The sequence below is a fragment of the Crotalus tigris genome, unplaced genomic scaffold, assembly GCF_016545835.1.
Source record: "Crotalus tigris isolate CLP2741 ecotype Arizona unplaced genomic scaffold, ASM1654583v1 scf7180000019856.1557650, whole genome shotgun sequence".
Taxonomy (NCBI): domain Eukaryota; kingdom Metazoa; phylum Chordata; class Lepidosauria; order Squamata; family Viperidae; genus Crotalus; species Crotalus tigris.
In genome coordinates, this window is record NW_024097742.1 from 1,222,380 (window position 1) to 1,250,200 (window position 27,821).

The following is a 27,821-nucleotide window of genomic DNA, read 5'->3' on the forward strand; positions in this document are numbered from 1 at the left end:
TGGCTGCTGGAATTGGTATGTCTAGTCTAGTGAAGAGAAGGACGAGGGGTGACATGATAGCAGTGTTCCAATATCTCAGGGGCTGCCACAAAGAAGAAGGAGTCAAACTATTCTCCAAAGCACCTGAAGGCAGGACAAGAAGCAACGGATGGAAACTAATCAAGGAGAGAAGTAACCTAGAACTAAAGAGAAATTTCCTGACAGTTAGAACAATTTATCAGTGGAACTACCTGCCTCCAGAAGCTGTGAATGCTCCAACACTGAAAGTTTTTAAGAAGAGACTGGACAGCCATTTGTCTGAAATGGTATAGGCTTTCCTGCCTGAGCAGGGGGTTGGACTAGATGACCTCCAAGGTCCCTTCCAACTTTATTATTGTTGTTGTTGTTGTTGTTAAGTTTGAAGTGAAACATTGGCAAAAATTAATATTCATTCCCAATGATTTCTACTGATCCAAGCTCTCTGCTTTCCTTAATCAACCTCCAACATGCCATGTTAGCAAATGGTGGCTGTTTTCTTATGGGTCTTGTGGTTGATGTTGCTGGTGGTTGTTTGTTGTTGCTTTTCAACTGAGTGAAATAAATTGGCATGAGTTTTGTCAGGGATATCCCCATCTACCCCAAACAACAAGAACTGGAAAGTATTGGAATTCGCTTTTCATTACTCCTTAAAAGACATGCACAGAGAAAGTAATTGGTGCTTGATTTCCTGGCATGGATGGGAGGAGAGAAGAAGATAAATTAATCAATTACGGACCACATTAATTCTGATCCAGGCAGAGCACTTGGCCATCACTGTTGCCCAGTGCTTTTTTTGTAAAAAAAAAAAAAGATGCCAGAACTCACACATGTCATACAACCCGCCTTGCCTACCCTACAAGGTTCCATCCCAAAAAGGTGCCGGAACTCTGTTCTGGGCGTTCTATGACAAAAAAAAAGCCCTGCTGTTGCCAAAGCAGAGGAAAAGACCGAAGGCTGGAAAACTTCCTTATCTTCATTTACACTGGAAGGTTGCAATACAGAAAAGCACTGGCAATCTTTATAGGAAATAATTTGGTGGGAAAAATTCTTATATCATGCTTTCTATTTTCCTCCTCTAAACTGTTAATCAGGGCTTGGGATTCTCCACACAGAGTTCTCCCCTAACCCATTCTGTGAAGCCAAACTTGCATCTGATCTTAAATATTATTAAGAAAATATGAGGTGCTGGTCCCAAGCTGAGTCTAGGATTTCTTCATTCTTAAAGACTATGAGCACTTTCAGTTCAGTACGGCAACTGCAGACTTCTTGATACAAAAAGTAGGGGATAAACTTAGAAAATGGCTACCTAGTAAGCAGTCTGTCAACCATTGATAGATTTTTTTAAGGGTGTGTGTGTCTTATTTGCTTGCATATGCTTGCTGGTCCAGATTTTTAAGAGCCACAGATATATACATTGAAGGTTAGTATACTCAATTTGATAGAAATAATTCCTAGCCCTTTTCTCAAAAAGTAACTTTCTCTCTGCCTGCACCCCTCCCTTTTTTTAAAAAAATATATTTTTAAAATCTATCTTGTGTACAACTCAATAACTGTTAAGAAATAGTGCATGACACATTCCACTAGATATGATGATTAGATAAGTGTGACTTCAAGGTAATAATACATTTCAGATAGTTGATTCAGATAGTTCTGCAGTATGTGCAAAGTTTCAGAATCCTGAAATATAGGGCTGCCTAAAGAATAAACTTTATTTTTAAAATTAATTAAATTATGTTCCTACCTTTACAAGTTTTGTTACCTGTACATAGATCTGCAGGTAACCCATATCCACCAATTAACTTCCTCCAATCTCATATCTTCCTTGTTGTTGGACCATACCCCCTATTGTATGCATTATTTATTCCCTTTCCCATAGATAGAAACTGCCTGGAGCTCCTACTTCATCTAGCGTTCATTCCTGCAGCACTACCTTTTTCTGAAAAGAATAATGTGTCATTTGTAATGGACTCCATAGCAATTCCCATCTCTTGGAAAGCAGTAATGTTAATCCCCATAATGAACCAGCTGGATGTATAAATGAGCCCCTTTTAAAGATACTGTCCAAAGTAAGAGATCAGATTAGTACCCAGAAGAAGCCAGACATCTCTGATGAAAGTATGAAAAAGTCACCATTAGTGCTTGTTACCTCCCCCACAAAGGATAACATAGCCATGAAAAGGGAAACCCAAATATTTAGGGGAACAATTCCTTCAACTGAAGTTCAACTCCTAATTATTTCATAGGCATATATCTGGAATTTTCTTGAGAATAACATACAAGCGATTGACCATTGGCATATTTTGGCTTTTGTTGTGGTTATTTCACAGGCTAACTTGTAGGCCTGTTTTCCAGAGCACAAGATAAGAGCCAGTTTGGTAGCTAGGATGGAAACCAGGAGACTGAGTTCTAGTCTCACCTTAGATATGAAAGCCTGGCTTCTTGATTTTGGACCAGTCCCTCTCTCTTAGCCCAACCCATGTCACAGGGTTGTTGTTGTGGAGAAAATAGAGGGCCAAAGGACAATTAGGTATGTTTATAAAAAATAATACAAGTGAGATATAAATAAATAAAATAACGGGATCTTTCTCCCTCTCTCGTGTGTGTGTGCGCGCGCACACACACACACACACACACACACACACATCCCACACTATTGTAGTGGGCAATTTATGTGTTCATAAATTGCCCACTACAATAGATAAGTCACATATACATTTCAGGACATAGGTTTCCCCAAAGCTCTGGCCTTGTTACCTGTATAAAGGTAGAAACCTCCCTCAAGTTGGACACGCAGAGTTACATGTTAAAGTTAAAGCATCCCAATTAAAATGTTTGTATCTGGGACTCCTTAAATGAACATAAACTTACCCAATTATTCTATATTATAAGCAAAACACCACATTTTTTCAGATTTAAATGCATATTTAATATTTGAATGTATATTTACTATTTAGGTAATTCCCTTGGCATTAGGAATCAATTAAATGTGAGTTCCCTTCTCCACGGTTTGTTTTGTACTGTTCTTGGTTGCCGTTTCCTCTTTTGTATTTATATATGATCTGTTTGGGGTTATTAACTTCATTATTACTTATGTTATACCTCACCTGGATTCACGTGCTGGAGTTGGGTGGCCTTACAAATGTTTAAATTAAATTAAATTTATGTGCAGTTGGTCACAGATTTAGAATGAGAAAACACGAAGAAGTTTGGACACATGTTAAGTTGTTTTTTTTTATAAAAATTCCCATATCACTAATAAGTGGCTGATTTGTTTGACCTACAGTTAGCCAGGTGAAGGCATTTCCACTCTTCAGGAAATGCTCTGCCCTTTCTAATCTCTCAGGCGGTGCTGTGGCTTTGTCTAATTTTAACAGTCGTGGAACTCTTGAAGCAATGTCTGAGTATTTAAAATGAAGAGAAAATATTACGAAAAAACAAAAGAAGACCATAAAAGATCTCTAAATGCTTCCAGCGAGGAGTTTCAACTGTTAGAAACCTTGTTAAGAAATGGAAGTCACACGGAACTGTTGAAGTCACAGCAAAATTTGGAAGACCTCCTATCTCCTAAATCTCTGCTAGAATTTGCCTCCAAAGTGGTCAGATTTATAAAACAAAACCCACAGATCAAAACAAACATCCTGCTGAAAAGTTTAGCTGTCGCTGAAGAAGCTCTCCACAGTACTATATTGTTTATACAACAATGATCTGCTCCAGAGAAGGAAACCTTTTCTTCAGCCTCATCATAAAAGTCATCATGAAATGGAGAGAAAATCTTGAATTTTTTTGAGACAAAATCTTTGAACTTAAATAAAGAATCCCTGAGTTGTTCAGCAACAGCCGCAGCAGATATGCTTGGAGCAAAGAGGGTAAAACAGTAAAAAATAATAAATAAATAAACACTATGCCAATTGTTAAGTCTTGCTTACTTATTCAGAAACTTCAAAGTTACTACAGTGTTGAAAAAGCAACTTTATAGCCAATTTCTGATGATTTACAACCTCTGCTCGTTATCCCTCAGCCCTCAGCCTCACGACTGCCATAACAGGCAGGATGTGCTGTCCTGTGCCTGACCTGTTTTTTTTCTTTCCCCTTTACCTTGCTGGTTGGAGAGAAAGGGACTACAAGAAAGTAAGCTGTTTGCTCTTCTATTGAAAGCAATGCAATTGTACCATGTTTTTTTTGGGAAAATAGGACCTGGTCTTATTTTTTTTTTATTTTTTTTTCCTCCCAAAGAGGCATCAGATCTTATTTTGGGAGGGTGGGATGGCTTTTCCACTCATCTCCAGCACCAACAGCCCTGCCCAACTGACCCACGTCTGCGGCCAAAGGAGCAGCTTCATTCTGCAGCTCAGAATGGAGCTCAGGCCTGCATTTCACAGGCCTTTCTGGAAGGCCTATGCAGCCAAGATTGAATCCATAGCTTGGTTCTTGGCTTCAGAGGCCTTTCAGAAAGTTCTGACTGTGAAATGCTGGTCTGGGGACGCCGAGAGGCCTGGCTGCAAAGTAAGTGGGTGCACTACACATGGGGCAGTTCCACCCCCATCCCCATCCTAGCTTGATTTTAGGCATGCACCTCACCCCAAAAATAGGGCTTATTTGGGGGGTAGGGCTTATATTAAGCCTACCCCCCCAAATCAAACTAGGGCTTATTTTCAGGGTAGGTCTTACTTTCAGAGAAACACGGTAAAGCAACCCACGGATGGGAACCAGAAATGCATTAAGCGAACAGCTTCCATACTCTTTTGAAATCGCTTCCTCTTCCATTTTTCTGCTGTGTGAGAAGGGGCAAAATCTCTCCTTTGCATGATCTTTTCCCACTGCCCATGAAATCACATTGCTTTTAGTGTTTAGAAGAGATTGCTTACAGAAGTCACTTGTTTTTTTTCTCTCTACTACCAGCAGAGCAGAGGGACTGGAGATAAAGGGATTTCAAAAGAATCTGTTTGCATAGCACATCTGTGCTTCCTAGTCCTGAACTACTGATGCAGTCACATTGCTTTCAGTGTGTACAGGACAGAAAGCAGGCACTCAAGCCTCCCAAAGGGCAAAGGAGGGATTAGGAGGCAAACAAAAGCTAAAGGTGTGAAACTGCGTATAGTAGTCTTGTCTGTTCCCAGCTGGAAAACACAGTTGCAGCCATGTGATTTCCCAGTTCTCTCTTTGATTAGTTGCAAACTTGTTGGTCCCAATTATGGTCATTTTTACTACATCCTTGGTGTTACGTGACAACCAGTGGCACAGCAAATATTGTGCAAGTAAAGGTACTCATATCAGCATAACCAAGAATAGTGGTTCTCAACCTTTTTAATGCCGCGACCCCCAACCGGTCGTAAGTCGAGGACTACCCAACCGGTCGTAAGTCGAGGACTTTCCCTGCCCAGGAGTGCCACACATGCGTGGTGCCGTCCCCTGTGCCGGCTGAGGCGTAGCTGGCAAGCGGTAAAGATGGCGCAGGCCGACCACCGGCTGGGCCACCAGCTGGCCCAGCCCAAGGGAGGTAAGGCACCCACCGGGCCCCACGCGTGTCAGCAACCCTCCCTGCGCCCGCCGGCCTTCCACCTCTCACCCCTGGCCTTCTTTTACTTACATTTTTAGTAGTTGCTCTGCAGGGAGGGTGGAAGCTTCCAGACAGCTCACCTTCGCTGCAGACAACTTGCAGCACCGTTTGCAGAATGGGACTTTTGGTGGGCTCAGCAGGTCAGAGACAGCCTGGATAATTCCTATTGGCTTTCAAAAGCCAATAGAATAAAAGCACAGCTAAGGAAAAGGGGAAAAATGGCGGACTGTGTTGTTTGGTGACCCCCATGAAATGGTCGTTCGACCCCAAATGGGGTCCCGACCCACAGGTTGAGAACCACTGACCTAGAAGCTGATGTCCCACTATTATTTATTTAATATAAGGCATACAAGACCAGGGAGGCTACAATGTTATACATACAATAGAAGTCTTGGCAGGTGATAGTCACTAATTGCACTAGTGTACCACAACAAGGCCAACTAGCATCACACTAGCTGTCCTGCAGCATTCTCAGAAGAAGTCAGCTCATCCAGGACTTTCTTCCACCACTCCTCTGCCAATCACACCCGGGCAGATCCAGCGCCAATTCTAGTCCCCAAGCAGAATGCAGCCAACAGTTTCCCACCACCGAAATGGTGGTACCTATCTACCTTCTTGCAAACAATGCTTTTGAACTGCTAGGTGTGCAGGAGCTAGGGACAAGAGATGGGAGCTTACCCTGTCCTGTGGCGCTGGACTCAGGCCACCGGAATGCTGGCAACTGCTCAGCACATCCAGCACCATTAAGCCTCTACAGCACCGCATCCTCTTCCCACTATTAGATCATAATCATTGAAAACAGAATGGATGTTTCAGCAAAGCAGCAATCCAAAGCAGACTTCTGCATCAGTTATGAAGTCTGGGAAGGGGAGGGGGATTGGAACAGTTTTCCCAGGCTGCAACATTACTGAAAATCAGTGGGGAGCTTTGAAATATGCAAACAGGCAAGAATCCTCTTGAGCTGCGAAGAAGGGTAGGGGGAAAGTACAGTAATAAAGAAAGAAAGCCTTTTTGTTGGCTGCAAGAAATTTTTGAAGTTGTTATTTCTGCCGATGGGGGCGTGATAAAGTTCTGACTGAAAGAAGAAAAGCAAGTTAACTTTATAACTTCAAGTTGAGGTTGTATCTGTTTCTGTTCACCTAGGGATCACTGAACATTCAATGTGACAGAGGCATCTCTGGGGGAGGGAGTGATGGCAAATGGTAAAAGCACTGTTGTACCAGTGCCATGAAAGCTTTGCTCATGTTGTACATGCCTCATGAGATTGCCCACGTTTACGAAAGGGCTGGAGCTTGCCCTGCAACATTGCTGTCATCATTTTGATGATTAAAAAACTTGAGGTCCTGCAGACACCTCTGTAATTTACCCCAAGCTACCTAAACGTTTGAACAGAACTGCAGTTCTCTTGCAACAGTACAACTACCTGTACTGTAACTTTCTTCAATGATTTTTCCCATTTTTTCCCCTTAAATAATATTCCATCTGGCTTATACTGATTACCTGGTGGTGTTTCACAAGGGCTAACTATCTTTTTGAGATCAGCCAAGATTAGTGAAATGCTGCTGCCTTCTAAGATTAAAGTTTTTCTTCTGTCAAGGTCAATACCTGGTAAATATATGGATGCTCATTTTCATAGTTCACCTAATCATCTACCTTTCAGGACTAGATGAAAATTATTTTTACTTTGCAATCCTATAAGTCTGAACTGTAAGGTGGGAATGCTTTCTGCTATTTGTTTTTAAGGTTATATTTGTGCTTCTCTTTTATTTATTAATTGCATTTAAAATATTTTGGTTGTGGTTGTAAAACTGTTGGAGTAGAACCAGTAAGAGCTGTAAATAAAGTTGTGTTGTTAATTGTTATATTATGGGTAAATAAGATAGAATTTTGATGTCAGTGGTGTCTTTATTTTTTCTTCCACTTAGTAGCACATCTTTTTTAAATAGAAAAGTAAAAAAAATATAATATCCCATTAAAGAAATGTGAAAATCATCCAGCAAGTCAGGTTCAATGGTAACTTAAACATCTTGTCTGAACATAAAGCCTGTAGGACTAACTTGGGCTTTAACAACCAGGAAGAAAAAGGAATCTAATTGCATTTCATAGGGCAAAGCTTTCCATAATCTGGTTGCAGCCTTTCTCTTATGCTACTGAAATGCATTTCTATGGATGGTGTATCGCATTTTTAAAAAGCTTTTCTTGGGATTCTGCAGGATAAAGGTGAATAAAATTATGCAGGATACCTCTCTCATAAATATAATCTTAATTATGAGAGATTCAGGAAAAAGAAAGGAAAAAAGAGGGAGTAATTTATTCAGATTTAGTCATATTAGATTAAAACTTGTCATTAGCTGCATTACCATTTTTTTCTTGATAGTTTATTTGTAAGGGAATATTTCATGCAAATATTCAAACTGCCTTCATCCTCAAGATTTTGGCTAGATAGACAAACACAAATACACAGACAGAGAGTTGTATGTATATGCATTCTCCTGTGCACATACCTTTGTGTATTCAGGAAAGCTGTGTTAGTCTCGGGTAGCCAAAGATCAGGAGAAGGCTGTTGGTACCCTTTCCAATAACATATTTTTTTAAAAAATACTCATTTTGTGAGCTGCAGAAAACTTTATCAGATGCATAGAGTGGCTAGACTGATGTAGATTTTAAATTGGGAGGAAGCTGGGTGGAAAAGAGGAAGACAGATTGGTTATCTGGATGCAGGTTACATGTGAAATAGACTACAAATATCTTATTGATTAACACTTGTAATGTGTTAAAAACCCACTGCATTTGTTGAGACCTTTAGAACATAGAATAACAGAGTTGGATGGGACCTTGGAGTTCTTCTAGTACAGGGGTGTCATGCTGAAACCGCACCCACCGCATTGCCGGCAATGGAAAAAAAGTCGCGATACGTTGCAACACATCACGTGACATTGCGAGTTTGACACCCCTGTTCTAGTCCAACCCCCTGCTCATACAGGAAACCCTATACCATTTCAGATAAATGGTTGTCCAATCTCTTCTTAAAAACTCCAGTGTTGGAGCATTCGCAACTTCTGGAGGCAGGTTGTTCCACTGATTAATTGTTCTAACTGTCAGGAAATTTCTCCTTAGCTCTAGGTTGCTTCTCTCCTTGATTAGTTTCCATCCATTGCTTCTTGTCCTGCCTTCAGATGCCTTGGAGAATAGCTTGACTCCCTCTTCTTTGTGGCAGCCCCCGAGATATTGGAACACTGCTATCATGTTACTCCTGGTCCTTCTTTTCAATAAACTAGACATACACAATTCCAGCAACCGTTATTTATATGTTTTAGCCTCCAGCCCTCTGATCATTTTTGTTATTCTTCTCTGCACTCTTTCTAGAGTCTAGAGATATGGTAATCTCTTAGATGAAGGGACTTTTTGTTATTTATATAGCAGGATATCTGGCATCCAGGAATAGGCTGGAACCTCGCATTACATTTTAATCTTTGTTTTGAGCCCATTGCAATTTTTCCCCTTTTTATCTGGACTGTAATTTTTAAACTTTTACCATGGAAAATGGCAGGGACACTGAAGGGTGGGGAAGGTTTGATTCCCTTTCCACACCTCCCATCCCAATTTAAATTCCAAATTAATGACTACATTATATCTGATGAAGCATGCTACAGCTGACAAAATGTACATCTTTTTACTCGTTAGCCTGAAAAAGTCCTGCCAGACTTCTTTTGGTTATTTGTGTAGCAATACTATTCTTACTTTTCCTTTTTTTTTTTTGTAAATACTAAGAAATCTCTGCCTAATGGCAGCCTGTCTTCCCATGTTTATGGGAAACATTAGGTGCAAAGGAGAGAAAGAAATATTTTTGCAGCCTTCTCTTTTTCAGTGATATTATCCCTGTCACTAACCAAATTTTACTAATATCTAAAAATCACTATGGGAAATAGCTCCTATATCAAGTTTAAATGCACCTGGAAGTCAATTTTCTCTTTGAAAATCTCACAGAAAGAGATTTCAGGAACACAAAGAACAGAGTTCTTAGCTGAACAATGAATGGTTGTTTACCTTACAGATTTTTATGAATAGAGCAGCAAGTGGTTATGAAATTTGCATGCCTTAAGTAGATTTTTGGGAAATGGATAAGGCTTTTAGAATAAACCCTGAAATGAAAAATCTGAGGATACAGTATATAATGGGGAAAGATCTGGACATGCATCATGTCCAACTGAAGTCCATGCAGGGCATGAATGAAAATAAAGGTGTATGGAATACATCACTGGAGTCACTACCAATGCTAGATGCACAGAAACACTGAGAATTATAAACATAATGTGTAGGAGGCGCTGCTGGTGTGCTTGTAAATGTTTAATTTCATCTTGTGAATGTCTAACTTCACGTTCAAGTGGAAAATAGATCAGTGAGATGGCAGAGTTTGCATTGGAGACAAGTCTTTAGTAGATACTTGAAATGAACATTACATTGCACCCACTCATCTGATGATCCTATGTTATCCAGGGACATTCTTGCATTTAATTTGAGGGCTACTTCCTGGGGAAGTGCTGGGGAGATAGTGTAGTTGGTGTAACCTTATATCTGTGTTTGTCAACCTTGGCAACTATCAGATGTGTGGACTTCAACTTGAAGTTCAACTTCAAGTTGAAGTCCACACATCTTATTTGGCACCTTTATTTATTCAGTGGATAAGAATAAAAGAAACACATAAAAACAAAGGAATCTGCAGAAAGTAGAAACAATGGCTTTGGCCAATGGTTGTCAAGGGTGCCAAACATCAACTATTAAAAAAGATAACATCTAAGAGATAATATAATGCTTCCAAAGATTCCCTTGATCCCATCTGTTCTCATCAGTTTTCTTCCCTTTTTTCTCTTTCCCTCAACTTTGCCAATAGGCCATTATCTGTTCTTATCACATATCCAAAGTACCATGAGTTTTTATTTGTTCATGATCACCTGGAGGGAGTAGTCAGTCTTCATTTCTTTTAGGACCACTAGATTAATTCTTCTTGCAATTACTTAGTGACTGTTTCCCAATCCCTCATTTCAAGATGTCAATCTTCTTTCTCTGCCTTTTTTTTCTCAGGGTCCAGCTTTCACAACTGTCAATTACCACTGCTGTAAGCATTCTGGTCTTTGTTGTCATTGAAATGTCTTTACAGTTTTCTTCTTGTTTAAGTCTGTCATTGCCATCCTCCCTAGAATTAATTTTCTCTCCACTTCACCAGGACACTGTGCTTCTTTATTCTCTGTCTTCAGTTCTTTGTAATTAACTGTGAATTCACTAATATGCTGGTTGACATTATCTTTTTCTTAACATTTGGCATTAAGCCAGATTTCACTTTACTTTTTTTTTTTTTACTTTCATAACAAGCTTGTCTTTGTTTTCAGTTAAGAAGATGGTGGTTGTCTGCATATTTCTAATTGCTTATGTTTCAGCCACCAATTTGATTCCAGCTGTCACTCTGCCAATCCTGCTCTTCTTGCATTTGCTTTATAAATTAAGCAGCTATGGGGACAATATGTATTCTTGACATATATACTTCTTATTCTTCTTTAGGCTGCAGTTGTCCTTACTTACGACTAGTCATTTAATGACTGTTTGAGGTTATGAGGACTTCAGAATGGGTACTTTATATTCCATAAGCATTTGGAGCTGTCATAAAAAAAAATCACACTCCCTTCCCCACCCCCCACCCCATCCATTCATTTCAGGTGCTTGACAACAGTTTGCATTTGCAATCTTCTCTGCTGGCTTCCCCAGAAAGTCAGTGGGGAAGCTGGCAGGGAAGGTTGTAAGCAGAGGAGATGTAGGGTTAGAGGTGATTCTCCCAGCAACCTAAGGCATTTCTCCTTCCCCCCATGCAGGCAGGAGAAATCTAGCAAAAATACTAGCAAAATCCCAGTGTTCTAAGCTTTCCAGAATGAAGGTGTTTTCTAGCACTTTTCCTTTTGTTCTCATGTTTGTTCTCCCCAATGGGGCAACGAGAGGACTTGGAGCTCCTGGGTGTGGTGGGAGCTCCAGGCACTTAATGACCCACCTAGTTGGCTTAATGACTATAACCAGGGAAATCAGGATTGCATTTGTTGGGTGAAGTGGTCACATAGCATCTTGCTTAATTGCTTTGCTCAACTGTCAAGATTCTAAGCCCAAATGTGGTCATAGGCAGAGGACTACCTGTATGCTATTTCTCCAAACTCAGTATTTAAAGTTTAGAATTTTTTTATAAAGAAGAGCCCTGGTAATGCAGTGATTAAGGTGCAGTATTGCAAGCAAAACTCTGCCCACAGTCTGGAGTTCTATCCTGATGGGGCTCAAAGCTGACTCAGCCTTCCAAGATTGGTAAAATGAGGACCCAGATTGTTGGGGGCAATATGTCGACATTGTAAACTGCCCAGAGAGTGCTCTAATGCATTATGGAGTAGAATATAAGTCTAAGTGCTATTGTTCTTGCTATGAAGACTCCTCAAAAGAATAAATTGGATCTTCTGGCATGTCCATCAGCTTTCCTATATTCTACATTCTAGAATTTTCTGTACAATCAGAGGTCTTGCTTTATTCAGTAAACAGAACTGTTAGCATGTTAACTGCCTCTTTTCCTGTACCTTTTCTCAATCTGTGCCTGGTGCTTTTCTTTTTGTCAGATGACCTATTACCTCTTATACTTTACTTTCCAATACATTCTTTCTCAGAAAAAGTTTATGGCATTCTATAACATCATTTGTAAAAAAATTCAGTCAAAGTCTTTCTGTTCTTCTTCTGCCTACAAAACAGTACTGTAGATTTCTTTGTGGATTACTATTATTTTAATTCACTTTCCACTCTGTGAATTTTGATGTATTTTCTGTGAGCTATTTAAAAACATCTCATTTTTCATTCCGTGGGTAACATTCTCCTATTCGTTGACATATTCAGATGAAGTCTCTTCCCAAGCCGTTTCTTGCTTTATGTTGGCCATCTATATTTGCTGCCCAAAGCTTTCATCCTCCATTTTTTCTTCAGCTCACTGGTTAGGCTGTTCTGAAAACCTCTTGGGTCTTTTCTTTCTTCAGACGTTAGAATTTTGTTTTTTCATTTCAGTGTTCACGGTGTCTCTCATCTATTCTCATAGCTCCTCAGCTCCCCTTTCACATAAGTTAAAGGTACTGAGTCTGTCTCTTTGGTTGATCTTAAATCTGACTGTATGTTTTCCAAGTCAAATCTTGCTAGCTCTTTAAAATATATTTGATGCCAGAAATTAAATAGTCTGCTTACAAATCTCTGTCTCAAAATCTTCTGCTTGATTATATTTTTCCATCATTCTGCTTCCTTCCATTCTGCAAGGTCTGGTTGATTCCAGTGTTGTATATACAATATCTGTAGAGTTTGGGTTTTATGATGCTTGAAGCAGGTGTTGGTAATAAACAAAAATTATCTTTGCAAAAAGATTTGTTATTTTGCACATTATTTCAGCTACCCAGTCTAAATTTCCCTATACAGTACTTCCAAGTTTTTTAAAAAATCTCTCTTACTTTTGTATTACTACATCCTTTTAGAATTCTTCATTGGACAACCATTAATTCCAATAGAAGTTACACAGCTTTTTATTATATTGTAGCTGAGCACATTTGAATTTCATGGTCACTTCATTGCTTCTTATAGTCTTGTACCTTGAATAGTATAATTAAAGTGACCCATGACAAGTCATGTAAATTCACTTATTCCTACCACATCCAATTGACTAAGCATTATTTGTGTCTTGAGAGGATAAGATTTTCCTCAATTCATATTGCATACAGATCATATTCCTATTGTGTTTGTCCTTCAAGGAACTTCTGCTTCAGTTACTAATTCCATTAATGCCATCATCTTCAGATGTGTTCTGAACTTTCTCTGATTTGATATGGTTTCTGGCAGGAGTATATAGAAAAACAAACATGCACACATTTATTGGGGAGGAGGTAGTCCCCAGGATTTCTTCCAGCCAGAACTGATAGACCTAGGTAAGGTAGGTGGGCATTGCATAGATTTTTTTAAAAAAATTCTGATTTCTTTCCCCTCCTCTATCTAGTTTTCCTTTTGTGGAGCCATCTTAAATTCATGAGTTGTTTTCTTGACTGGTTAAATACAAGAGTTACCTCAGATGAAAATGGAATGTGTTAGATCTTTTCTTTTAAAAGAAGTTTCAGAAGTGTGCTGGCCAGTTTCTGAATTCTTATCCAGTCCTCGCCTGCTGTTTCCCTCTACCCCAGATCCTTTGGAAATGATTTTGCATTTTGTCACGAACAACTGAAAGCTTGCTTGTAGGAAAGTGGAGGAGGAAACGTTCAAATTAATCTGGACAGCCTCCTGTGGGAGAATTGAACTGATAAACACCTGTCTCGGTTTTGAATGGGAAGGCACCTTCTGAATACAAATGTATGGGTGAGATTTTTGCAACATTTCATTTTGGAAGTGGGCAAGAACCCAGTGAAGCTTTACCTATTTTCCAGATATTCTGCTAATGGTAAAATAAGCAATTTCTTTTCTTCCTAATTTCTTTTTAACAAATTGACTGATACAGTGAGCAAAGAATTAATATAAAATTGCCTTGGCATGGCTTTGTAAATAAATTCTGCCAGAAATGGCAACCTAAAATACTGTGCTGGAGAAGCCTAGCATTTCTCTTGGATTGCCTTTGCATTTCCCCCCCTTTTCTTAAGGATAGAAAATGCTGGTCCATCTTAACAAGGCTATGAAAAATAAGATAAGTTTTAGCTTAGTCAGAAGCATAGCTTTTGAAAGTTAATAAAATGGATTAAAGAATTTAAACTCAAATCAACATGCTTTTGCAGGCCAGTCCTATTAGTATTCTTAGGTTAGCTATGGAAGCAAGTCAAAACGCTGTAACACTAGCTTTGTTCATGGAGTGACAGAATCCTGAAATAAATCCAACAAATATCGCCAAGAAGGGGATTATGAGTTCAAAGAAAAAAAATCAAATAAGTATGCGGCTAATTCCACTTTAGCAATAATTAGGAATGAGCTGATCATAGAACTGTTAGATTAATAATGCCCTGATAGGCATCATCAAGCATCAAACTTGAAAAACTGCATCCTGTTCCAGTCATTGCGTTGCAGAAAAGGAGAATGTAGTGTTAGGAAAAGTTGTGAAAATAACAATTGAAATTATTACCTGTGGCCTATTAGAAATAAGGAATATAAGAATGACATATAAATCTAGCAGAATGTATGAAGTTTTGTGTTTCTCAGCCCTTAATTGAAATAAAATTCAGGACCAATAAGAGGTAGTGTTTCTTTATACTGCATATTGCATAAGAAATTACAGCATTTGAAAACAGGATTTTGATTTACATAGGTAATGAGTTGCTAATAACTTTTATTGATTAATGGAATTTTTATTTAGGTATGTATTAACGAATGAATTTTATTTAGAAATGTATTAATTTGACTATATTATGTTAATTGATAGAGAGGGAAATTTTAAGAAGTATTATTTGAGCTGTATAGTTATGATGTTATTGTATTTAACTGATTACCCTATCTCCATGTTGGTTCTTAAGCTTTTTGGTGCAAAAATGGAAAAACCAATAAAATTGTTTGGAAAAAAAGAAGAAGAAATTACAGCATTTGCTATAAGAGAGAGTTTAATAGCCACCAGTTCAGGGAAAGGGAGAAGAAAAGATAAGATAGAGATGAATGAAAGACAAACAAGAAGTCCCCCCCCCCTCACCTCAAGACTGCATAGTTAAAAATCTTAGTTTCTATCTCAACCACTTTACCATATTGTGTATGAAGATAGTATTTCAACACATTATTTCTAAGGACAGCTTGGACTCATTTGGAAGATTTTGCCATCAACGTCAACATGCGTATTTATTACTTATTTGTTGTTCATTAAACTTATAGCCCCATGTCTCTCCAAAGCTCAGGGATCATCTGCAATTTTTTCACTCTGCAAGGTGGATTGAATCAAATCACCCAATGTACTTCTAAGGCCAAGAATAGGCTTGAATCTGTTCAGTATCTTTAACCATAGCATCACCCCAGCTCAGATCCACTCTGTCAACAGATTGAAGTTATAAACTTTTGCAGCTTTTGATTTTATTTTATTTTTAATTTGATCCTAAGCATGCATACCCGACTGGGAATTCTAGACAAAGATATTTCTATATTGTGATCTCTTGAGAATTCTTTGTTTTCTCTCTGGCACTACAAATAAGGTTATAATAGCAGAGTAAATATGAACCTGGTGTGGGTAGAACCTCAGTTACCAATTACCGGAGAAATATTTGGTGGCAACAGTAAGTCCTCCTTTGGGCTTTTTACTAGAAGCTAGCTCTAATACAATCTAGTCCTTAAAATTATAGAGTAGAGGATGAGATTCGGTTCTGTTTTACAAATGGCATTGAATTCGTTTGCAATAAATGCTTTTGTTCAGAAGATATCAAAGCAGCAAAATCCTCTTTTCACTACATTGTAAAAAAGTTGTTCAGGGCATATAGAAGGAAAACCAGCAAACTGCTTAATTTGACTCACTGCTGAATCAAACCAATTGCATTTGTGCACATGCTGCTGCACACTTTCAGTTAGAAATAAAAGCAGTGAGAGAAATGAATTGTTATAATACTACGGCTTATGACCTTAATGGTTATAACTAATTAAAATGGTCATTTACTGTCTGGTTTGTCCACAGCTTTCACTGGTCTGCATAACATTGTTTTTATTTCTCGTAGTATTTCATTTTAAATTAGAAGCTGAAGACTTCTGGTATGGTTCCATAGATAGACAACTCTGGATAATTGTATTATTATGTGTTCTTGCAACAAGTTTCTTAAACAACTCTTTCAAATATTTCCTTTTTAAAAAAGAAGTTGTACAATTTTTTTTCTCTGCTAGTAAAAAAGCTTGCTTCCAGGCTTTGCTTTTCCCCTGACAATGTCTGTTGGGAAGCCAGATTTGATTAAGGACAAGAATAAGAACAAGAAGCAACCCACTGCTTTAGAAGTCTACCCTTAGGTTGATTGGCTTCCGAATAGAGGCAGAATCAGAAACTACAAAATAGATTTCTGCTTTTTTTAGAAGGGAATACAAGCATGTTTTAAAAACAGAATGCCGTTTGATGGTACAGGACTTTATGAAATGGCTTCAACATCACCACTTGAAATGAAAGCATGCTTCAGCTCTTCTAGATTAACTGTAATTTGTCTTTTTGATTCTAGGCGGGAGTCCAACTGGATTCTAGAGAACATCAATGCATTTACAGTATTCATGCCATGACACTTAGGGAACGAAAAAAGCATTTACTTGCAGAGTTCAGGCTACTGGAATCTGGGCTGATGACACCGTCCTGAAAGACCAGCTGAAGCTTTACTACCATCTAAGCTTAGAATGGGACAACTTGCCACAACCAACTCACCATAGTCAATTCTCTGTGCCAACAACTCAGGACAACTCAGCGTGGGACAATTCAAATAAAAAGTTAAATTAATTTAGACAGACCCATGGGCAATAATAATAAAATAAAGAAAGCCAATCCAGAAATACAAGAATTATAATAATTTTGATGAAAACATGGTAATCAGTAATAAAAATAACTGAATGAAACGATTAATACAGCATTGAATTGTCCTGTGGCGAATTGTCCCGTGATGAGTTAACCATAACAAGTTGGCCATGGTGAGTTGGCCTAGACCAGACATGTCAAACTCACAATGTCATGTGACATCGTGCAACATATCGGGATGGTTTTGCCACTGCCAGCAATGGGGTGGGTGTAGCTTCCAGATGACGCGTCTGGCCTGCAGGCTGGCAGTTTGACACCCCTGGCCTAGACCCATCTACGTTCTAATGCAACCAGTCTGCATAAGGCCACTTTGGATGGTATTATATCTAAAGTATCCATTGTGTAAAAACATTGGTATAAATCACGTTAATCATTTGAAAGAAGAGCTTAAGGTCCTTGGAACACTTCACAACACTGCTTTCATTAGATTCCTCTGTTGCTTGATCTCCAAGGAATCTATCCTTCCAATAATTCCTAAGTTTTTTAACTCTTCTCTGCAGCCAAAAGAGCCTTCCCCCATACCTTTCTTAACAGAAATAGTGAGATATTACTTAAGAAGCTGTCTCTGGGCCTGACAAATATTAACAACTATGGATGATGTCCAATACACTGTTAACCCAGCTCTTGGAAAAGACAGTAGCATTGTACTTCAGGAACTCTTAGAGGAAACAAATTATTTCAAAACTTTAGATTAAGAGCAGAAACTGCCATGGAGACAACCTTGATTATATTAATGATGACCTGAGGTCAAGTAATTGATGAGAGATTTACAAATTTGTTTATATTTCTGGATTTCTCAATAGGTTTTGACACTATGACCGTCATGTCCTATATATTTTTGGAGAGAGCTGGGAGTTAAAAGTTCTATATTTATTATGGTTCCACTCTTTTCTCTGTAGGCATTTTTTTTAAAGATGGCATTGGAATAATTCTGTTTGACTCACCTTATAGTCCTAAAGTCATGCATAATCCTATTTGTATTATTTAGTATTTATTTGAAGCTGCCTGGAAGATCATATCACTTGGCATCAATATGCTAATATTCAGCTGTGCTTCTCTTTTTTTCTGTAAGCTGTGCATTGTACATTTCACAAGCCTCCATGTATATTTAGAGCCCAGGTTTGAAGAGCAAGTTGAAGATGAACTTATACAAGTAGGAATTGAGGCTGGTTTCAGGGGTAGACAAGCTGACATCAGGATTTGGAATGATAGACTTTCTTGGGATGGAATTATACTTTTCCTTAATTATCAAATTACATCTTAGGAAACCTCCTAGACCAGGGGTAGGCAACTTTGGCTCTTTTATGACTCATGGACTTCAACTTCCAGAATTCCTGAGCCAGCCATGAGTCATAAAAGAGCCAAGGTGGCCTACCCCTGTCCTCGATCCAGCTTTGATGCTGGACAGCCACAAAATGTCTCTGGAAAAATTGTATATTTATAATGTTGTTGTTTCTTTTGTAATTGACCACCATATCTCCACACTGGCTCTTAAGCTTCTGTTGGTGAAAATGGAAAACTAATAAAAATTGTTTTGGAAGAAAAGATATCTGGAAAAGAGGGCTTTTATCAACTCTGGATAGCAACCTAGCTGTGTCTGTCTGCAGAGCATTGCTACTGGAAGAACATAAATTAGGAGGAACTGTGGAATCCATGATTACAGAAGCTCAGCCATCTGTTTCTCTTTATGAATACCTCACCAATGTATGAGAATGGTATTCCTGAAATTTCTTTCAAGAGCCCAAAGCAATCTTTGCTACTTTGGATGATACCAGAGGTATATGAGATATTGAAAAACCAGCTCTACAATTCAACTAGCATTCCAAAAATGTTACCCAAAATAAACCTTGGGCAAGCAGCTGAATAGTCTGATCCAGCAATAAAAAATATATGTTCACCATTCACCATTAGCAATTCAACAACTCTGCTGGTCAACAAATTATCTGGCATTTTACTGACAGTTGAGATGGCAAAGCAATTAGTATCACCAGCACTCTTTCAATTATTCCTTTCATCCCAAACCCCAGAGGAGGATGTTACAGTGTTTGCTTTTGCTCATTATCTTACCCAAATGTTTAAGCAGTCAAGGAAGGTACCCGTTGAAGTGTGACTTGACATTTACTTGTATTTTGTTTCCCCGTAGTGCACCTTTGGTTCACATTTGTCTGGCCTCCTGCTTTGTGTATCGGATTTACTTTATGGGCAGTTTCCTTTTTCCCATTCCATACCCATACGAGAATCTTACACTGTTTATTTGGCATTATCCCATCATATCATGTAACATGTTCTAGGGACCTTCTTTAGTAGCCTCCTTGCCAGAATTTTTTAAATGATATTAAAATTGGAGTGAGGGGAGAGGAAGAGGAAGAGAAAATCTTCAGCTGTCTTCTCTTCCAGTTGGAAATTCTAACTGGAACTCCTTCATTATGCCTTGATACTTAGTACATACGTGTATACAGCCATGTCTGTTCCTAACAGTGACCAGAAATGGTTATTTGTGTATGAAACTGGAACTTCTATGCCTATCCGATGGAAAATGTTCACCCCTCCCAACTGCTGTTACTACTTATGTTCCAAATATGCTATTTTTGCCTTGTTTATGGGAATTTATTTTTATTTGGTACTGCAAAGGCTGTACATGAGGCAGGGAGCAGGAGTCATTTTCAAACATGAGGAATTACTCCTTCTGGGTAGTAAATTATAGACGTTCCAGTGAACTGCACTGAGATGTATTATTTCTATTGTACCCTTGGGTTATCTTAAAATTATTTTTATTCAATCAGTCCTGGAATTGGACTTTTCTGGAATTGATGCAGTTAGTATGATTTGGAAGTCCTTATTACTTGGCAACGAATTCCTTCAAAGGAAAAACAGCACATCGCAAATGAAGCCCATCATTCAGTTTGGATTTTAAATGGATGTTCCTTCAAATGCTGTTTCTCTTTTCCCACCCACCTCCCTCCCACTAAGTCTCCTTCCTTCTCTTTAAATTACTTGCAGTCAAAGCAAAAAAAAATGATGACTTTGAAGTAAGGGAAGTAACAATGTGTGTCTGAATTCAGATGTGATGATTTAAAGTTCTGTTGGTTCTATTATTCCATTTCCAAAGACTATGCAGTTTTTCAAAAGTATTATAGTTTGCTTTAGACTTGTGGCAATGATGTTCTTTCACCTGTAAAGGGCTATTTCTCTGGGGAGAAAACAGTGTTATTATCATTATTGTTCTTTTTTAAAAAGGAGGGGGGTAGATATTAGGATATACTATTCATCTTTTCCACAGCAGAATCTTCCATATGAAGTTTTCCCATAGCCCTCACACAACTTTAAATAGTTCTTATATATATTTATTATCTCTGCTGCTGGCTGTGACAGTGGGACACATGGGATTGAGAGAAAATTGTTTTGCAAAATGAAGACAGTCTTCTGTTTTATGGATTTAATGAATATTTTATTGCAGTTATTGCAATCCATTCAAGCCACAAATAATGGCATGAAAATAATTGTAAATAAGTAATTTTCTAGCTTAGGATGGACAACCTGGCATTATCTGCATTTTGTTCTTTAACCTATTTTAACTCCATGCAGTAGAGCCCACTCTATTGAGGTTTCTGTGACAAAAGATGGAGAAATCACCCCAACCACAACTCTCTGTTAAGAGGTTAATTTTCTTCTGTTTAATTGTATCATATTCTCAGAGACTGCCTGGACAAGTCCCTGCAGTTTTCTTGGCAAAGTTCTTCAGAAGTAGCTTGCTATGGCCTCTTTTCTAGGCCTGAGAGAAAGAGTGTGACTGGCCCAAGTTCATGTAATTGGCTTTATGCCTAAGGTGCGCCTAGAACTCACAGTCTCCCAGTTTCTAGTCTGATGCCTCAACCTCTACACCAAACTGGCTCTCCTCGTAAGGATTATATTAATATAAGAATAGAAAAGATCATTTAATTGCATTTACAAGGCTATTAGGGGTAATAAAGAGATAATGCTTTATTTTAGAATCCAAACAATTTCAAGGTTTCTTTATTTCTTTTTTAGATGATGGACCTTATTCAAAAGGAAGCAAAGACTCAGGTGGACTAGATACTGCGTTGGTCTCAAGAAGGCAAAGTATACCAGGTAGCTGAATTTATTGCCTTATTTGTGTGCATTTGTTCAATTTGCTTTGCTAACATACAGATGGATAAGGTTTTTTTTTTTTTTAATTTCATGGCTTACCACAACAAGGGAAGACAGATTTTACACTTGTAGGAGTTCTCTCTCTCTCTCTCTCCCTCCCTCCCTCCCTCTCTCTCTCTCTCTCTCTCTCTCTCTCTCTCTCTATTTATCTATCTCTATCTCTATCTATCTTTACTACAACTCTGAGATCCACCACCCAGAACAGGAGGCAAACTCGATATTCTCACTAATTTAAATTCATCATTTGGAAATTGTTTCAGTTGTAGAATTTAAGAGGAGTTTCTGTTCTTTCACGTAGAGATCTACATCCAGCTTTCTCTTTCTCCCCCACCCCTCCCCTCTCTCCCCTCTTTCCTTCCAAAACAGGACAACTGAAGACATTTTATTGTCAGGAATACTTGTACAATATATCACACAGTGATCTGTCTTCCCTACTGTATGATGAGTCTCCTCTTAAATCATTGTCAAATTCTGATCTACTGTGGTAAACCTAAATTTGCAAAAAGGATCACAGCCCGATAAAAAGCCAGTTTGACATAACTCTTGTAGCCCATTTCACCTTGTGCAGGTCTACAATCTTGTACCTGAGATCCTTGAACAGCTCTTTGGTCTTGGCCATGGTGGAGAGTTTGGAATCTGATTGATTGATTGCTTCTGTGGACAGGTGTCTTTTATACAGATAACAAGCTGAGATTAGGAGCACTCCCTTTAAGAGAGTGCTCCTAATCTCAATTCTTTATCTGTATGAAAGAAACCTGGGAGTTAGAAATCTTGCTGATTGATAGGGGATCAAATTCTTATTTCACTCATTAAAATGCAAATCAATTTATAACTTTTTTGAAATGCATTTTTTTGGATTTTTTTGTTGTTATTCTGTCTCTCACTGTTAAAATAAACCTACCATTACAATTATAGACTGATCATTTCTTTGTCAGTGGGTAAATGTACAAAATCAGCAGGGGATCAAATAATTTTTTCCCTCACTGTACCTGGATGGTGAAAGCAGTTGAAAAATCCAATAATGGGGCAGTCTTGGTACACGGTGATATTTGCTTGAGCCTCACATGGCTGAAAAATATATCAGAATTCTTTCCATTTCCTAGGAATTAAAAATTCATTATTTCTGTTCAAGGCACACTGGGGGGCTCTTTCCATTTTGATCTCTCTGTCCCTGGGCTGGTATTATCTGCATCTGATAGTAGCACTAGAACTCCCAATGCAGTGTGCAGCAAAACACAGAATATATGTGTGGTTGGGGTTTCTGTGAGGAACTAAGCAGATGAAAATGAAAGTTTCAACTAGTAATTATCTATATAATGGTAGTTACCCAGAAGCAGGAACAAAGAGTTACCTATCTATAACTAACCTGTGTGTTTAAATAAATAAATGCACTAAAGCCAATGAGTTGTGAATAGTGGTTTGCATAGACTGTGTAGAAATGTATGAATTCAGGGCACCATGTATCCCAAAGATGCTTTTTCATGAGGCAATTGGACTTTCTTGTTTTTCTTTGAAGATATTTCGCTTCTCATCCAAGAAGTTTCTTCAGTTCTGACTGGAAAGCTTCAGTCAGAGCTGAAGAAGCTTCTTGGGTGAAAAGCGAAACGTCTTCAAAGTCCAGTTGCCTCATGAATAAGCACCTTTGGAATAACTATGACCTGGATGATTGAGAATCTCCATAGACAGGGCACCATGTAATAGAAAGTGTTTCAATTTTTGATAATGCATATCATAAGGTAGAGAAGTAGCCTAAAAAAAAATAGAATGGCCCAGTTAGACTAGTTCAAGTCTAGTTTTGTTCTGATTTAACATGATGTTCCCACAATGACCATCTGAAACCACAAGCAGAATAAGATTGCAGTAACATTTTCTGACACTTTATAGCAACAGATACTGACTGATTCTGTCACTGCAGGGGATAAACATCAAGCCATCATAACATAAATAACCTGATTGCCTTATCCTTACTAATTTATCTAATCCCCTTTTAAAGCTATTACAAATCAGCTTCATTCTGGTGGATCTGTTGCATGTAAAACATTGACTTTTATTTGCCCATGGATACTTCAACTTCTGACTGTCACGACTTACAACAGAAATTCCAGGATCCATTACTGTTGTAAGTCAAGGACTACCTGTACTTTGAAGCAGGAGATGAAGACAAAAACCCTTTCCTGCCTTTGTTCCCTCCAATTGTTGTTTGGATGCGTGATATCTCTATGGTCAAGTTCTTTGACAGATGAATTTTTCCATCCTCTTTTAAAGCCACTCAAGTTAATGTTTTTTTCACCAGATCACAGGGTAACTACCTCCACAATGTAATTATGAGGTACATAAAGAATGATTTGGTTTGATCTGTTCTGAATCTCCTTTCAGATTCACGGAATGACCTAATGTTTGAGAGAGAGACAATGTTTCTTCATGACAAGCATGATTTTATACATATTGGTCATTTCCTAGCATTGTTGTTGTTGTTGTTGTTAATTGCGAAGTCGTGTCCGACCCATCGCGACCCCATGGACAATGTTCCTCCAGGTCTTCCTGTTCTCTACCATCTTCTGGAGTCCATTTAAGTTCACACCTACTGCTTCAGTGACTCCATCCAGCCATCTCATTCTCTGTCGTCCCCTTCTTCTATTGCCCTCAATCTTTCCCAGCATTAGGCCTTTCTCCAGTGAGTTCTTCCTTCTCATCAGGTGGCCAAAGTATTTGAGTTTCAACTTCAGGATCTGGCCTTCTAAAGAGCAGTCAGGGTTGATCTCCTCTAGGACTGACCTGTTTGAACGCCTTGCAGTCCAAGGGACTCGCAGGAGTCTTCTCCAGCACCATAGTTCAAAGGCCTCAATTCTTTGGCGCTCAGCCTTTCTTATGGTCCAACTTTCACAGCCATACATTGCAACTGGAAAAACCATGGCCTGGACTATACGCACTTTTGTTGGCAGGGTGATGTCTCTGCTTTTTAGTATACTGTCTAGGTTTGCCATAGCTTTCCTCCCCAGGAGCAAGCGTCTTTTAGTGCCCATCTGAGGTGATCTTGGAGCCCAGAAAAATAAAATCTGTCACTACCTCCATTTCTTCCCCATCTATTTGCCAGGATCCCCCATCTATTTGCCAGGATTCCCCATCTATTTCCTAGCATAGTTGTCTTTAAACGGTCACAAAAGTTTGATCTTTTTCTTTCAGTAGAGAAGGCATTTAAGCCCCTGTTAATTTATTTTGATTTCCCTCAGTTTCATTTTTCTCAGAACTATTATATAGTTTTTGAATGTAGACACAGTAGCTTATATGGATGAATCATATCCTTATATAATCATATATATTTATGATTGTATCTTTATGGGATATTTATGTTTGCTATAAATTTATATTTGTCTAAGTACAGTTATCTTAAACAGGCAATATTAGTTGTATAGTAAATTGCAAATCCTAGGCCAGGGGTAGGCAACCTTGGCTCTTTTATGACTCATGGACTTCAACTCCTAGAATTCCTGAGCTAGCAGCTGGCTCAGGAATTCTGGGAGTTGAAGTCCATGAGTCATAAAAGAGCCAAGGTTGCCTACCCCTGGCCTAGGCTGTATCAACAGAGGGATAGTATCAAGATCATGTGAAGTGTCAATACTAATTTATACTGCACTGGTAAGGCCACACTTGGAATACTGCAGTTTTGATCATCACAATACAAAAAAGATGTTGAGACGCTAGAAAAAGTGCAGAAAAGAACAACAAAGATGATTTGGGGACTAAAACATACAGTTTTAGGAACAGTTGTGGGAACTAGGTATGTCTAGTCTAATGAAAAAAAGGAAAAGAGGTGACATGATAGAAGTCTTCCAATATCTGAGGGGCTGTCACAGAGAAGAGGGGGTTGACGTATTCTCCAAAGCTCCTGAGGGCAGGACAAGAAGTAACAGATGGAAGATTATCAAAGAGAGATCCAACCTAGAATTAAGGAGAAATTTCCTGTCAGTAAGAAAAATTAATCAATGGAACGAGTTGCCTCCAGAAGTTGTAGATGCTCCCTCACTGGAGGTTTTTAAGAGATTGGACAGCCATTTGTCTGGAATGGTATACGGTCTCCTTCTTGAGTAGGGGGTTGGACTAGAATGCATAGCCATTTGTCTGGAATGGTATAGGGTCTCTGCTTGAATAGCAGGTTGGACTAGAAGTATTCCAAGATCCCTTCCAACTCTGTTATGCTGTATTCTCAGTTGGAGGTCTAGAACTTTGTTTTTCAATCTTAGCAACTTTAAGATGTGTGGAGTTTAACTCCTAGAGTGCTGTCTAGAAAAAGAAATGGGGGGGGGGAGACAAAGAATCACATCCTGCCAAACTCTGGAAATACCATATTGGGTATCATTGTACTTTAGCTCTTTCAAAAGGAAAAAAAACTTGCTGCATAGCCTAAATTTCTAAACTTGGTTAGAATGATGCATGTTAAATTAGGTGTTGATTTAATTTGTGTGTTTTCAGGTTTGGATTGTGTGCTGCTGATGTTAAGCTTTTTTACAATGGAAATGTAATTGGCATTGATTTGATACCATTCTATATCCTTTAGTTGCTATAAACCCAGCCAAGGGGACGTTTTTAATGGAAATGCAAGATGCAGATAGAAATGGAGCAAGAACTCAAGTCACTGAATAATGGAAGCATGAAAGATATAACATTCCTCACTTAAAAGATAATCAGACTTTAACCTTAAGAGTCAAGGTGACAAATACTGTATAATAGATAACCTAAAATATTTATCCCTTTCCAGTGTTATAATATGTTTCAGGATGTTTTCCACAGCACTGTTATTACAAGTATTGGTGTGGAACAGTATTTTTTTCAAATTTGTCCATGCTGAAGCTACTAGCACTCAACTGGATTGTGTTGGAATGCTGTAAAAGTATAGTAGTATTTTGTCAGCCATGGTTGTACAGGTAGCTCAAATGCCTGTGAAATGATAATATCAATAGAATGATGATGTAAACTCAGCTCTAAAAACCGGAGGAAGTAATTGGCATATATTAGGCAGAGTCCCATATGGCATACTGCATCAGATGAAGCAGTATTAGAACAGTTGGTGCCAAAGCAATGATCAATAAATAAAGAAAACAAGCCAAAGGGAAGATGAAATGAGGGGGGGCAGCTGCCTTCCTTTCCCCCCTTTTTGTGGTTTCAGTTTTTCAATGGCTGATCAAATAAAAGCTGTTTAAACCTATCCTATGCTAGCTGGGGAATTCAGGAAGTTGAAGTCCAAACGTTTTAAAGTTTACCAAGTTTGAAAAAAGATGGTGTAGAATATGTTAATAGAATATGTTGCTTTGGCAGCAGTTGATGTAATGCTGCTTGACTTTTAATCATCAGGGGTATGATAATAAATAAGTAAAGTTTTTGTCTGTACAGACATTTCTGACTTTAGGGGGCAGTCTCAAAGGGGCTTTTTTAGATGGCAACTGAACTTTCTTGTTTTTCTTTGAAGGCGCTCCATCACTGGAGATTTTTAAGAAGAGGCTGGTCAGTCACTTGTCTGAGATGGTATAGGTCCTCCTGCTTGAGCAGGGGGCTGGACTAGAAGACCTCCAAGATCCCTTCCAGCTCTATTCTATTCTACATTTTGCTTCTCATCCAAGAAGCTTCTTCAGCTCTGACTGGATGGTGGGGAATGGAAGGATTTATATTTAAATATATTTAAATATAAATAAATAAATATAAATTTATTTATTTATTTATATTATCAGTTTGACAAGCAGACAACACAGACTCATCCCAAACAGCCTGTGCCTGTCTTCAACAGTGAAAGGACACAGGGCAGAAAACATCCTGCAGCCAAGAAGACTTCACACATTTGCCCTATTCAGGTGACCCTGAGCACACAGGTAAACCTCCAAATGGCTTCAACGACTCTCTAAAAGAATGCAAATGACCAGCTGTCTGCAAGGAATATAAATCCTTCCATTCCCCACCATCCAGTCAGAGCTGAAGAAGCTTCTTGGATGAGAAGCAAAATGTCTTCAAAGAAAAACAAGAAAGTCCAGTTGCCTCTTGAAAAAGCACCTTTGGGACAGCCATGACCTGAATGACTGAGAATCTCCATAGACCACTAGAGGACATACTCACCTCCTTTTTTAGCTGAGGAAGCCAGCATTGTCCAAAGACATTTCCTGATCATGAAGTCAGCATGATTATACGCTAAAGGAGCATGAAACATTGTTATCTTCCTACCAAAGTGGTACCTATTTATCTACTTGCCTTTACATGCTTTCAAACTGTTTGGTGGGCAGGAGCTGGGGCAAGTAAGGGCAACTCTCCTTGTCGCGTGGTGCTTGGGTCTCAAACCCAAGCTGTCAGTTTTCCAGCTGACAAGATTAGCGTCTTTAACCATTGAGCCACTGTGCCTTCCCCCTCCAATAATAAATAGTCCTTACTTTTTATTCAAGGCAACTTCATCCCTTAAAGATGCATTAATCCTTTCTGTCGTCAGTGTGAACAGGTCCTATTGTTAAAGCAACATGGGACTTGGAGACAGGCTTTGCCTGTGCCCTCTGGAAG

The 27,821-nt window shown here is 38.7% G+C and overlaps 1 protein-coding gene across 7 annotated transcripts in view; it reads left to right on the forward strand.

Moving 5' to 3' along the window:
- Positions 1-27,821, forward strand: part of LOC120317866 (glutamate receptor-interacting protein 2-like) — a 154,408-nt gene that overhangs the window by 29,675 nt on the left and 96,912 nt on the right. For all 7 annotated transcript variants that reach the window (XR_005559327.1, XM_039364831.1, XM_039364826.1 and 4 more), the window contains one exon: positions 21,147-21,227. Coding sequence is in view for 6 of the 7 variants with exons in the window: in XM_039364831.1 (XP_039220765.1) it covers positions 21,147-21,227 (81 nt within the window). In the remaining variant the exon portion in view is untranslated. The remainder of the gene's footprint in view (positions 1-21,146; positions 21,228-27,821) is intronic.